This window comes from Echinops telfairi, unplaced genomic scaffold (assembly GCF_000313985.2).
Source record: "Echinops telfairi isolate 266 unplaced genomic scaffold, ASM31398v2 ScPeMD7_8;HRSCAF=38, whole genome shotgun sequence".
Classification (NCBI taxonomy): domain Eukaryota; kingdom Metazoa; phylum Chordata; class Mammalia; order Afrosoricida; family Tenrecidae; genus Echinops; species Echinops telfairi.
The window spans coordinates 12083962-12097502 of NW_022103905.1; the positions used below are offsets into that span (position 1 = coordinate 12083962).

At 39.8% G+C, this 13541-nt stretch overlaps 1 protein-coding gene across 1 annotated transcript in view; it reads right to left on the bottom strand.

Annotated features, from left to right (window-relative positions):
* Positions 1 to 13541, bottom strand: part of WDR72 (WD repeat domain 72) — a 259271-nt gene that overhangs the window by 97079 nt on the left and 148651 nt on the right. The window contains 2 exon segments of the mRNA XM_004709519.2: positions 3628 to 3707; positions 11269 to 11363. Coding sequence (XP_004709576.1) covers positions 3628 to 3707; positions 11269 to 11363 — 175 coding nt within the window.

Consider the following 13541-nt stretch of genomic DNA (forward strand, 5'->3'; position numbering starts at 1 on the left):
TTTTTTTTTAAAGAAAGAACAAAACATGAACAGGCATATGCATTCTGGTGTTTCTTTCAGTAATAGCAAAAGGATGGACTCAATCAGAAACTTTGGCCATAGAGGAAAAGTTAAAGAAATTATGGTACATCCGTGCAATGAAATATTATGCATCCTTATAAAACAATATTGAGTCTATTAATACCTTAACACATGGAATAATTATAAAACATTACACTAAGGAAAGTTAGTCACTCTCATAAAGACAAATATTTTATGACATCACTATTACAAAGGATAATAAAGAAAAAAATAGTTCTCATACCAAAGAATCAGAATTAAAAAACATTGAAGAGGCCAGGTTGGGGGAGTGTGAGGGATAGCGAGAGATGGAGGGAACAGGAAACAATGGAGGGAAACAGCAAGCAGGAAAGGGGGGAAAACCCACATCTTTGGGATGTGTAATGGGATACTGTTACTGATTTTATTGTATTCGATTGGCAGTGCAACCACATAGAGTATGTCTTCTTTGTAAGTATTATATTCTGCAAACAAAGGGGAAAATTAACATTATATATAAATAAATAAAACCCCAAACAAATTTTTTAAGAGCGAGGCAAGTGTCACAGTTTTTAAAACTCTCCATATTCTTAACCTATTCTGAATGGCAAAAAAAAGGAGGAAAGGTAAAACTGAAATGGAATTGGATTCTTTGGTGACATACACATTTATTTAAAAACATTCATACTTATTGGTGATTAAAGTATAAAAATTAGAAACAAAGAAGAAGGAACAGTAATTGGAAATAATGATCTTGGTGATAGAAATGAAGCTGGAGATAGCATGATAGAATTTTTCAAGAACAATGATTTGTTCAGAATAAATACATTTTTTCAACCACACCAAAGGCAGCTGCACACATGGACTTCTGCAGACAGAAAACACAGAAATCAAAAGGACCACATCTGGGAGAAGAGAAAGTTAATAAGTTAAAACCAGGGGCTAGCTGTGAATCAGACCCTCAATTGCTCATAATTTAGTTGAGCGTAAAGCTGGAGAATATTAAAATGAGTCCATGAGAGTCAAAATACAACCGTGAGTCTATCACACCTGGATTTTGAGAACATCTCAAGAACAGATGTGCTGCTTTGGACACTAAGGACAGAAAACTTGATGACCTGTGGGAGGACGTCAAGAACATCCTCCAGGGAGAAAGCAGAAAGCCATTAAAAAGACAGAAAAGCAAGTAAAGATCAAAGTAGATGTCAGATGGGACTGAGAACTTTGTTCTTAATTGTAGACAAGCTGAGGCAAATGGAAGAAACGATGAAATTAAAGAGATGAATAGAAAATTTCAAAGGGAAGCTAGAGAAGACAAAGTCAATTATTAAAATGAGATGTGCAAAAACATAGAATTAGAAAATCAAAAAGGAAGAAAACTCAAGAAAAATTCCAGCCTCGAGATACAATCTTGAAAGGTTCTATGGGCAAAATATTGAATGATGCAGAAGCAGCAAAAGAAGATGGAAAAAATACACAGAGTCACTGTACCAAGAATGAACAGTCAGCATTCCATTAGTTTTGGGAAGTAACATTATCAAGAACCAATGGTGCTGAAGGAAGAAGTTCAAGCTGCACTGAAAACTTTAGCCAAAATCGAGGTGCTAGGAACTTATAGAATAACCACTGAAATGGTTCAGTAAGCTGAGGATGTGCTGAAAGCAATTACTCATCTATGCCAGGTAACTCAGAAGGCAGCTACTTGACCAACTGACTGGAAGAGATCGATATTAGTTCTCATTCCAGTGAAAGGGGATTCAACAGAGTGCTCAAATTATAGAACAATATTATTGATACCACATGCCAGTGAAATTTTGCTGAAGATGATCCAATAACGTTTAGAGTAGTATGTTGACAGGGAGCTGACAGAGGTTCAGCACAGGTACAGAAGAGGACATGGAACAAAGCATACCTTGCTGATGTCAGGTGAATATTGGCTGAAAAACCAGCATATTACAAAGATGTTTACTTGTGTTTTGTTGTCTTTGCAAAGGCATTTGACTGTGTGCAGCACAACAAATTGTGTATAGTCTGAGAAGGAGAATTCCAAAACTCTTCATTGTGTCTATGCAGACTTATTACATAGATCAAAAAGCAGTACAAAAATAAACAGAATAAGAGAATACTGCGTGATTTAAAATCAGGAACATTGTTATTCAAGGTGGCATCCTTTCACCATACTTATTCACTCTGTATGCTTAGCAAAGAACCAGAGAAACTGGATTATATGGAGAATCAAGCATCAAGCTGGAGGCAGGTTTCTTAACAACTCGTGCTACACGGATGACACAACTTTGCTTGCTAAAAGTTAGGAGGACTCAGAGCACTTGCTTATGAAGATCAAGGATTGTAGCTATGGATTGCACCTCAATTTAAAGTGACCAAAACTCCTCACGACTGGACCAATAGGTAACATCATGATGCATAGAGAGAAGATTGAAGTTGTCAGTCAATGTGCTTGAATTACGATGCTGGTGAAGCATATGAAGACTATGGAAAGACTGCCAAAGGAACAAACAAATCCATTTGGGAGGAAGTACAGTGAGAATGGTCGTTAGCGACAAAGATGTGAGATTTCATTTTACATACTCTGGACATGTTGTCAGGAGCGATTTGTCTCTGGAGAAAGGACATCATGACTGGTAACGTGAAGGGGCAGCGAAAAGAAGAAGGCTGTCCACAAGATGGATCAACACAGAGGCTACAACAATGGGCTCGCACATTGGGAGGGTGGTGCAGGGTCAGGCAATGTTCTGTTCTGTTGCGCATGAGGCCCTGTAAGTCAGACACGACTTCACGACCCCTCACAGCAACGTGATTCCGAATTCACTCCACAGCAGTTGGTTTGGTCTGTTTATATGGAACAATTTGTTATTGGAGGTGTTGCTATTCTCCTCTCACCCACTGCCGTTGAGTCAATGCCAACTCATAGCAACCTGATAGAGCAGAGCCGAACTGCTCTGTAAGATTTCTAAGGCTGGAAGTCTTCCCAAAAGCACATCACCTCGCTGATGGAGTGGATGGTAGATTTGAACAGCTGACCTTTTGATTAGCAGACAAACTGCTAACCCACTGCACCACGAGGGCTCCTTATTTCCTTCTTGAACACGGATATTTGTCAAATTCATAAACTTTACTCACCTTCTAATAAATGCCCACATCGTCATTGTTCAGTGTACAAGGCTATCTAGTAAGATTTTAACATGCAAAGGATTAAAAGAAAATTGGTCATCGAAGAAACTGGTTCTCTAAATCAATGTACCGATGAGATAATCTCAGAATAGGATTACACGTAACAAAATTCACAAACCGATTTACCAATATGTCATGAGATCTATTCAAATCAAATGCACTATTCTGCCTCAAACTAAAGTGACCGGTGACAGCGTAATCTTCTCTCCTCCATTCCCTGGGAGCATCTTTGCACATGCTATTTTCCTTTTTTTTCCATCTCTGTCCCAGCTTTAGGATTTTTCCACAAAACGTGAGTAAGGGTATGTATTCATACTCTTAGGTAGAGAGGTGTATGAATGCACCAGAGCAGCATGGAACACTCCCAACGCTTCAAGAACATGAACTACATCATACCTGCACAGACTGGTCTCTCCAACAGGAAATGAGCTTCAAAAGCGAGAGGTCAGCCTCTGGCATATGGGGTTCATTCACACCTACAAAAAGGCAGCACATATCAAAAACAGATACAATAACCCTATGGTTTTCAACCTTTGTTGTGCATTAGAATCATATCAAGAGGAATTTTGAGGAGATGGGGTGGGGCAAGCATCAATACTTTGTACAAACTCCTTGGATAACTTTCATGAACATCCAGAAATTTTCCCCGGTATTTATACCAATAAGCATTTGTGCCAAACCAAATTCATCTTTACACCTTGAATTTATCTTTGAGTTTTACGTCAATCGAATGGTATGGCTAATATTCTCTATCATCAAATTTACAATTTTCTCCATATGAAAAAGACTCCAGAAATTCTACCTTGCCATGAATCAGTCTGTCTTTCACAGGGAAAACAAAATGACAGAATTCCTTTTATTTGTCATCACTTATATAAATCCAATCAATATATATGCTAATCCACAAGCATCAAGTTGATCCCATCGTATAGCAACCCTATATGCCTGAGTAGAACAGCCCCATTTGAATTTCTGAGGCTGTCAGTCTTTACAGGAGCAGAAAGTCTTATAACTTTCTCCCTTGGAGTCGCAGGTGGATTTGAACTCCCTACCTTGCGGTTGGCAGTCCATTATGTACCCTACAGAGCCACCAGGGCTTCTTATAAATAGATGTAGCACTACTGTATTCGTCTCATTTTGTTATAGAGAGTTTCTTTTAAGGTTGCCCTCTTAATTGTGCTCTCTATGTGCTTAATGCTCAGTGTGAAATTTTAAGAGCCAACTAGAGCTTGGTCAATTTAAATTGATCCATCATGTGTCCTGCAGTCCCCTGTACCAAAAAGCACTCAATAGGTGACATTTTGTTCATTGAAAATGTGCGTATTATCATCCAAATGAAAAAATCAATGTGTGAGATAAGGACAAATGGTGAGGATTTGTGCTGGTTTGAAAATTATTATGATAATTATGTATTTAAATTGATATATTAACATCTGCTTGAAGTCCTATTTAACTATTTAAGTGAACATTAGTCAATATTTTTTCATTGAATTTCATAGCTATAGATATACGCATTTATATGATGAGTGCTTGCTGAAAGTGAAGAGGAGTTGAAGCACTTACAGATGCAGATCAAAAACTACAGACTTAAGTATAAATTGTACCTTAATATAAAGAAAATTAAAAAATACCAATGGAGTTCACCATGACGAGCAGAGGAAACACTGAAACTATTGAAGTGGGCAAGAATTTCATTTCACTTGACTACATCATCAACTCCCGTGGAAGCAGCAGTCAAGAAATCAAATGCTACATTGCGCCGGGCACATCTGTCATAAAAGTCCTCTTTAACATGGTAAAAAAATATGTGTGTCCCACATCAGGGTATTTAAAATCTCCTTACCTACATGTCAAAGCTGGACAAGGATCACAGAAGATCACAAAGGAGCGGATGCCTTGCATTATGGGCTTGGTGAGGAATATTGACTATAGCCTGGACTCCAGGAGGAACAGACACATCTGTCTTAGAAGTATGGGCAGGTTGCTTTAAAAGGGGAAATGGGAAGACTTCGTATTTTGGACATGCTCGTAGGAAGCACCTTTCCCTGGAGAAGGACATCATGTTTGGAGGGTCCATAAAAAAGAAGACCTTCAACGAGAGGAATTGACACTGGCTGCAACAATCAGCTCACGCTCGGCAACCATTATGGATGACACAAAACTGGGTAGTGTCTAGTCTGGTGTAAATAGGGCTTATGTGCAGAAATGATTTCAGGGCACCTAACAACAACAACAACAACATTATATAGATAGATAGATAGATAGATGATAGATAGATAGATAGATAGATAGATAGATAGATAGATAGATAGATAGATAGATATATTGTCGTCGTGGTTAGGTGCCGTCAAGTTGGTTCCGACTCATAGCGACTATGTACAACAAAACGAAAACACCATCCAGTCCTGCATCATCCTCACAAGTTTTCTTTTACGTGTGTCCAGTGTTGTAGGTTCCACTGTAATTTGAGGTTCCTTCAAGACCTGCTTCACCACACCATTGGGATTTACATCTCTTCAGCTGGGGACTGTCGGACCCTGTCATCTGGCTGACTGTTGGTGACCTGCCTTGCTGTTTGCTGCCTGTGGCCGGATAGCCTGAATTGATCTACAGAGGACTACCTGGTGGCCCTCAAGACTTGAAGGACTTCCAGCATCTCACAACTGTCTCACGGGAGTGAGTTGCACTGAGCCATTTGTACTGCTTTATAATTTAATTAACTGTTTATTTCTCATGTTATCTATCTACCTATCTGTATAAATATCTATAAAATTATTAGCACTCTGGTTTTGTTTCTCTAGAGAACCCTGTCTAACACAGTGCCTGAAGTTTTGAAGAGTATAAAACACTCTTTTTTAAGTCATTTCCCCCCATTTCTTCAGGAGTGCAGTAAGTCAGAGACCATTTCTCTTGGCCTCTTTTTGTTCTCCCTCTCGTGTTTTGTTGACCTTGTGGCTGCAGCATCAAAAGTAAGTGTTGGTCTCAACTGTAACTACTTACTGACATCATGAGGTAGGAGACAGAAATATGAGCAATGAGAGCCAACTTTTCCAGGCCATGACCGGGAGTTAAAGAATTAATTGCAACAGCAGTGAGAGAGATAAAAAGAAAATATCCCGGGCCTTTCTCTAGGACACAGCTTCCATTGCTGCTGACAGAAGTGCCTACTGGGTTCAGTCAACCCCAAAACACTAAAACAGCCACTAGATTACTAAAATCACCGAGAATTATTTTATTCCTCAGGCTTTGGCTTTGTGAAATAAATCTCCCCTTCAGTTTCACCCCCTATTATTACCGACCTTCCTATTATTAACAACAAACAAAAACAAATTTTCTTGCTTAAATGAATTTTAAAATGCTACAAATTGCACCTGAAATACCAAGGAGATTTTCTAGAAATAGCAAGAGTTGCTCAAGCCTGATTTGGTTGGGAAGTCAGAGGGAAAGCTGGGTCTCCTTGGACCTGGTTCAAAATCCTTTCTGTCTTTGCATTATACAAGGGGTACCCCACAAAAAATGAATTTCTTTCAAAGCTATGTATTTAATTTTTAATTTTTTTTCACCAAAAAGTACTCTCAAGAAGTTCAAAGTACTCTCCTTTACACTCAATACATGTGTCAAATCTGCGATTGCATTCTTGGAAACATTTTTCAAACTCATCTGTTTGGATAGCTGCCAGCACCTCCCTCCCTTTTTTCTTCACCTCTTCTAAGTGGTCTAATTGCTGTCCTTCCATGTCCCTCTTCATTCGCAGAAACACAAAGAAGTTAGTCAGGTGCATGGGACAAGAGAGACATGCTGTTTTTTGCCAAAGACCTGTTCACTGAGATGGCTGAGTGACCAACAGGTACATTGTCATGGTGGCAAAACCAGTCCCCCCACTGTCATAAATCAGGCCTTTTTTGTTGCACATGGTTACTCAATCTTTTCATAACCTCTAAATAGAACGCTGGATTAGCAGTTTGACCTGGTGGAACAAACTCCAACTGCACTACCTGTTGACATTTTCATCAGTTTGGGAAGTTGACAGGTGTCCCGAATGAGGTTTGTCATCAATTGACATTTCACCTTTTTTAGAAACAAAAAAGCCACTCATACACTTGAGTTTTTCCCATAGCACTGTCCTTGTAAGCTGTGTTCAACATCACAACAGTTTCTGCGGCATTTTTCCTGAGCAGGAAAAAAATTTGACGGCTGCATGCTGTTCTCTTAAATCATCTATCACGAAAAATGAGGCTTGAGTGAAACTGCTTTTCAAAAAAACAAAAAAAAAACCAATCACTGTGATCACGGAGAACCTTCCAAGGTGACACCACTGAGTGCACTAACTCAGAGAGAGTTGTGCGATGTTCGCCTAGCAGGAAGAATGTGCACTGAGAAAGTTCCTCTGTCCAGTGCAATTCCAGTTTGCGGGGGAGGGGCACCCCTCATACTATGCCAAGTCTTAAATTCTTGAACCTTCTTACAGATATTAATAGACAAAAAAATTCTAAAGTTGGAAATTTTTATGAGTTGAAATAAAACCCCTGAAAATATGTATAACTAAGCTCAACTCATAGGGTCCCTATAAAACAAGGTAGAATTGTTTAATAAAACTTCTCAGAAACCCTCTAGCCTAGTGATTTTCAACCTTCCCAATGCCGTGGCCCTTTAATACAGTTCCTCATGCTGTGCTGGCCTGCTGCTTCATCACTGTCATTTTGCTACTGTTATGAATCTGGAGACCCCTGGGAAAGGGTTGTTCAACCCCCAAAGGGGTCACGACCCACAGGTTGAGAACCGCTGCTATAGAGGCTAACTATGAATTGAAATCAACTTGGTGCCAGAGGCGTTAGCTTGGGTAATCTTGATGGAAGTAGACTGCCACCCTCGTTCTCTCACAGAGCAGCTTTGGGGTTTGGTTAGAACACAGGTTCTCAAACAGTTGACCCACCACCCCCTTTTCAGGAAAAACAAAAACACAGCACAACACAATAAGTAAGACAAAAACTCAGTACTCCCCTGGTCATGAAAGGTTTTGTACTGTAGTTCACACCACTACTAAAGTGGAGATTTCTGCTTTTATAAGCCTCTTGGATCGTTCCACACACACACACACACACACACACACACCCACCTCCCCACTCCCCAGGGGCTGGTCTCACCCACTTGGGCAAACACGGAGTTAGAGGCTGACCTTTGTATTAGAAGTTGAGTGTTTTCACCACTGGGCGACCGGAACCCCTGAAAATAAAGGTAGACAGCCCTAATAGTGGCTATCTGAGAAGAAAGTAGGACGCCCTGGTGGCACACGTGTTCTAGCATGTGGTCACTAATGGGGAAGTTGGCACTGGGAACTCATGTCGGCAGCTCTGCAGGAGAAAGACCTCCTGAGATGCTCCTATACAAAGGACAGCCCAGGCACAGTCCCATTCTGTGACAAGAAGACACTGTTAGCTACAAACAGCCCGATGGCACCTAACCACCACAGTAACATGGAGAAGGCAGGTAACACCGGCAAGGGACACAGAAAAGGAAAATTACTTATAATCATAAATATGAGTACCTGCCTGATGTACAGGAAAGAGTAGGGGGTTTGAACTACAATCCTGACTCCTCTACGTAATAACTGTTTGTCTGTGAATGAGCTAACTCATTTCTCTAAGGATGAAACAGACGTGGTTTCTCTAACTGTGCCCAACCAAAACCAAATTCACGGTCACCCAGCTCATGCTGACTCATGGTGACTCGATAGGACAGGGTAGAGCTTCCCCTGTGTGTCCAAGATTGTAACTGTCTATGGGAGTAGAAAGCCCCATCTTTCTGCCAAGGAGCAAGTGGTGGTTTCAAACTGCTGACCTTGCGGCCCAATGTAACTGCTCTGCCACTTGGTCTCCTTGTGCAGGGTTATTTATATAGTAAGACAGACAATATATGTAAAGCAGTAGTATAAACCTTAGAGCATAATAGGCATGCCGCAATTGGGAGCTATCCATAAATGCTTACTTTCTATTGCCTCAAAATTTAATGAGCCTGAGATGGGCACTGTCAGAGGTGACCATGTCCCACTGTCCAGTCATCCCACTGTCGAGATAGATCAAAGGCTCTCACACTTACTTGGGTTTCCTCCCCATTTTCAGAAAAAGAAGAAAATTGCTCAGCAACCCCCTGGCATTGAAAAAACGAGTGTACTACCACTTATGATCCAGAATAAGTGTGCGTGAGCAGCTCCTGTTCTGGTCATCCCAGCTCCTCTAAGCGGTGGTCTTACCCACCGTGGGAAATGCTGATAGAGATCACGTGCTATTCAACTTAGGGCAACAGTCACATCAAGTCCAGGAGTTCATTTCCATTTACAAATGTCACAACTGTGGGGTTGAAGGACTGAAACCTTGCTCAAGGTTTCCTAAATGGTACGCGGAAAAGTTGGACCTTCAACCCCAGATCTCTCTCTCTCTCATCTACCAACAAGCCAATTGCTCTCATCACAGGGAGAGGAGCTTAAGAAAATTCAATGAGTTACTTATTTTGCATTTATATGAAACCCACAATAATTAAGTGTCATTACTATAGAGTTTTATCCATGCCAGTTAGACAATGCCATTAGATATGCAGATAGAATAGGAGGGGTGATTTAAATCACCCTTTGAGCCAATTTATTTATTCACTTGTCCATTAATTCAGAAAAAAATATTAACTAACATTCTTACAGGCACTGCTCTAGCAACTGAGGAAAACCATGGATAAAACTGTCCTAGAACAAAACAAACAAGTCATCATGGAACTTGCAGTTTAGTAGGAGGGGGCAGGTGAAAAATGATAAAAAGACAGATAGATAGTACATCAGTGATAAGAGTATCAGCAAACACAAAATCAGTGAAATGGACAAGAGTCCTAGAAAGGAGGACAGGCCTGGCCAGCTGAATGTTATGTTGGGGGAAGGGTAGAAGGCCTAGGAATAGGTTGAGCGATATGAATAATTGGGCAAAGAGCGTTTCAGGTCAAGGCAATAGTCCATGCAAAGACTTTAAAACTGGCCTGCCGTGTTTGGGTAAGAGTGACAAATAGGGAAGTGGGGCTGGAAAGAGGGAGTGAAAGGAGTTGAAAGACAGGACATGCGATGATGTAGAATGAGCAACCACTGAAGGCTGTGCTCTTATCCTGAACAAAGCAAACACCCTGGGCAGGAAGCATGAAGCACAAGAGCGGAGTTCTGACACGGTTTTGAATAGATCCCTCCGGTTGCTGGGAAGGAAACAAGGGTAGGAGCCAAGAAAGGTGGTTAGGAGACTCCTGTGGACCTCCAGACACTCCAGACAAGCCCGGTGGCTCACAACAGGGAGAGGTCCTGCTAGTGTGAGAATCGGTCACAAACAGCTCGATGGCACCTAACCACAGTAACGTGGAGAAGGCAGGTAACACCGGCAAGGGACATAGATTCTGGGATATCTCTTGAAGGCAGGACCACAGGGTCAGTGAAAGACTGCATGTGAGATTTGAGAGAAAGGGCAACGTGACAAATAATACCAAAGTCCTTGGTTTGAATAACTGAAACAATTGTGAATTAGTGAAATGGTGACTATTGGGAGAAACAAGTTTGAGAGATGGATAGGCCATTTGGTATAAAAGTGTTACTCAGAACAATTTGAGCACCTTCATATAACATTCTGAAACAGCTCTAAAATTCTCTGATCATCTAGTACTTGATATAAAGGTCTTGATGCTATAAATTCCCAATAAATCACAGATGACCTTAATTTAACACCCAAACATTTCCTCTGCTGGAAAGTTTCTGAATTTAAGGTGTTTCAAAGATCATTTGACGAATTCATCATACCACTTGCCTTCCGTGTTATTTATTTTAATAAAAATGACTCATAAATATCTAAAGAGAGGCAGAATAAAAAAACTATAACTCTACGAATACAAACAAAATCAATTAGTAAACACATTCATCATTCTAAACTCTGGAGTGAGATCCAGTATTAGAAAGACTCATTATATTGTATTCTACAAAAATGGCCGGATTATATCTGTGCCTGTAATGTTCTTCCTTACCATTTCGTAAGTAACTGCAGAAGCTTGAAATATTCAAAATATCATTACCAAGATTTTTCGCCTTATTATGGGAAGATTCCATTTTGAAGGAATTGCTGGGGAGAAAAAAAGAATATTATTAAAGAAGTAAAACAATACATTGAGAAAAGCAATATTTGAGCACATGACCACCTTAACAAATTTAAGAACTGAACAGGTGTTGTTTTTTTAGCAATGTCTTCCACACAAATGCCTTCTTTGGATATAATTTCCTCATTTTGCTTCCACCGAAACCTTAAGCGAAATCAAATTGGGAGCCTTGGTTCTTCAGCCTTGTTTTGTGACCTACCATACCACTGCTACTTTAGTTGACTTCCAACTAATGAAAAATACATATGAATTCAAACATCCTGGCATCTGCAAATTAATTCTCTCCAGGCACCATCAAGACTAGTGTAGAGATTCCATCACATGAATATCCTGCTACGATGTTCTCACAATCAGATCTTGCTTGAAATTCAGTTAAATTGGACACCCATTGTTAAGCACAGAAGGACCATTCAAACCATGATGGAATGGTAGTAAATGCTTAATTCGCTGGGAGGATTTGGTATGAAAAATATAATATACATTACTTTGTTTTCCAGAAAAATGATAGCATTATTTTGTTTTCCAGAAAAATGATAGCAGCAGATCAAATCTAAGGTAATAGAGTTGGGAAAGCAGCCTCTACTCATCCTACTATTTTGTTAGGACCTTTGTTCAGGTGGCAGATTAGTGGAAGGAGTGCTAATCCACTTTAAGTGTTTGAGTGGTAGTCGGCATATTCTGGACTTCTATATAAGGAGCAAACTCAGAATAATAACTATAACCAAGTCTCTCATCTGCTCTGTGGGATCACAGTTAGGGGACAAATATCAATTGTCAGCAGATCAAAGGTTCCAGAAGCTGAAGAAATCTAAGTGATCACCTATTCCAGCACCGAAATGAGTCACGTGGTTTTGTGGTTTCCCAGTGCATGTGAAACTTAGATTTACACTATATGGTAGTCTATTAAGTAAGCAATAGCGTCCTTGAAAAGGCTGGCAATACTACAGGGATGATAAAAATGTGACGGAGACATGGAGTGAGGGCATGCCGTAGAATTGGGAAACTGGGAAACGTTCAACGCACTGGTGAAAAATTGTGCTAACAGACTTACTTAAAATGCTTAGTTAAAAATTACTTCAAAATCTTAATGAAAAAGCTTTCATTTGAAAAACAATGCAGTACTGATGAAGTATAATACAATAAAGCACAATACAATGAGGTAGGCCTGCAGTCCATTTGGACTTACTACCAGGCTTGCTGAGGGTGGGAACTCTTATCTATTCCCCAACCCCTGGCAGAGATATGTGTGGCACTGAGCTCTTAGACAAGAACAGAAATGTCAATGGCTATCTGCCACACTGTATTGGGGGCAGTTCAAATAGTCTCTCTTTTGACAGTTTCATCTCACATTGATTATTCTCTTAACTTTGATCTTCTGTGCTACAAATTTTCTATGTTAAAACTATATTTCTTGTTCCCTCATTTTCAGTGTTTTCTCCTGTTTTATGTGCATAATCCTTATAATTTGAATGAATTCCTACCCAAATCAAAGCCTTATTATTTCCTCAGTAGGTTACTGCAAAGGACTAGGAGCCATTGAGTAAGTTCTGAATTGGATTCAATTCTGTGGCATTAAACTATGAAGAACTATCAAATGCTTTAGCAATAGCTAAGGGAAACACAGTAAGAGAGAATCTGTCAGTAACTAGCGAGGAACCGGAACCAGGCTGTTGTGAGCTCTGCGCCAACCTGTTTGGAGCTGAATGACCTTGGGTTTGATATTTTCCATAGGTTCCCTTACATTCTTTGACACAACAAGCAAACTGGCACTATCCTAGCTTTGCTGTGCATATTAAATGAATGCTACATGTATGAGACTTACATCCTGACAACTTGGTATAAACATGCAAAAAAACCTTATATACATTATTTTTAAAATTTATATAAATTAGACAATTTATTGTGTAAATTATAGTCTAGCTATTATGATGGCTAAACTAGACTTTCTGTGAATATATTACTGGATGGCCTCCTCTATGTTAGCCTTCCAAAGTACAAAATAAATGCTACTATTTACATTGTAAATTGTATCAAATGTTTCCCCAAATATGTAAAATTTGCTATCATAGATATTTACTTCACGTTCTGAGTTCCTATCTGATTCACCATGAATATGATGGATTTCAATAAGGGATGTGTGTGTG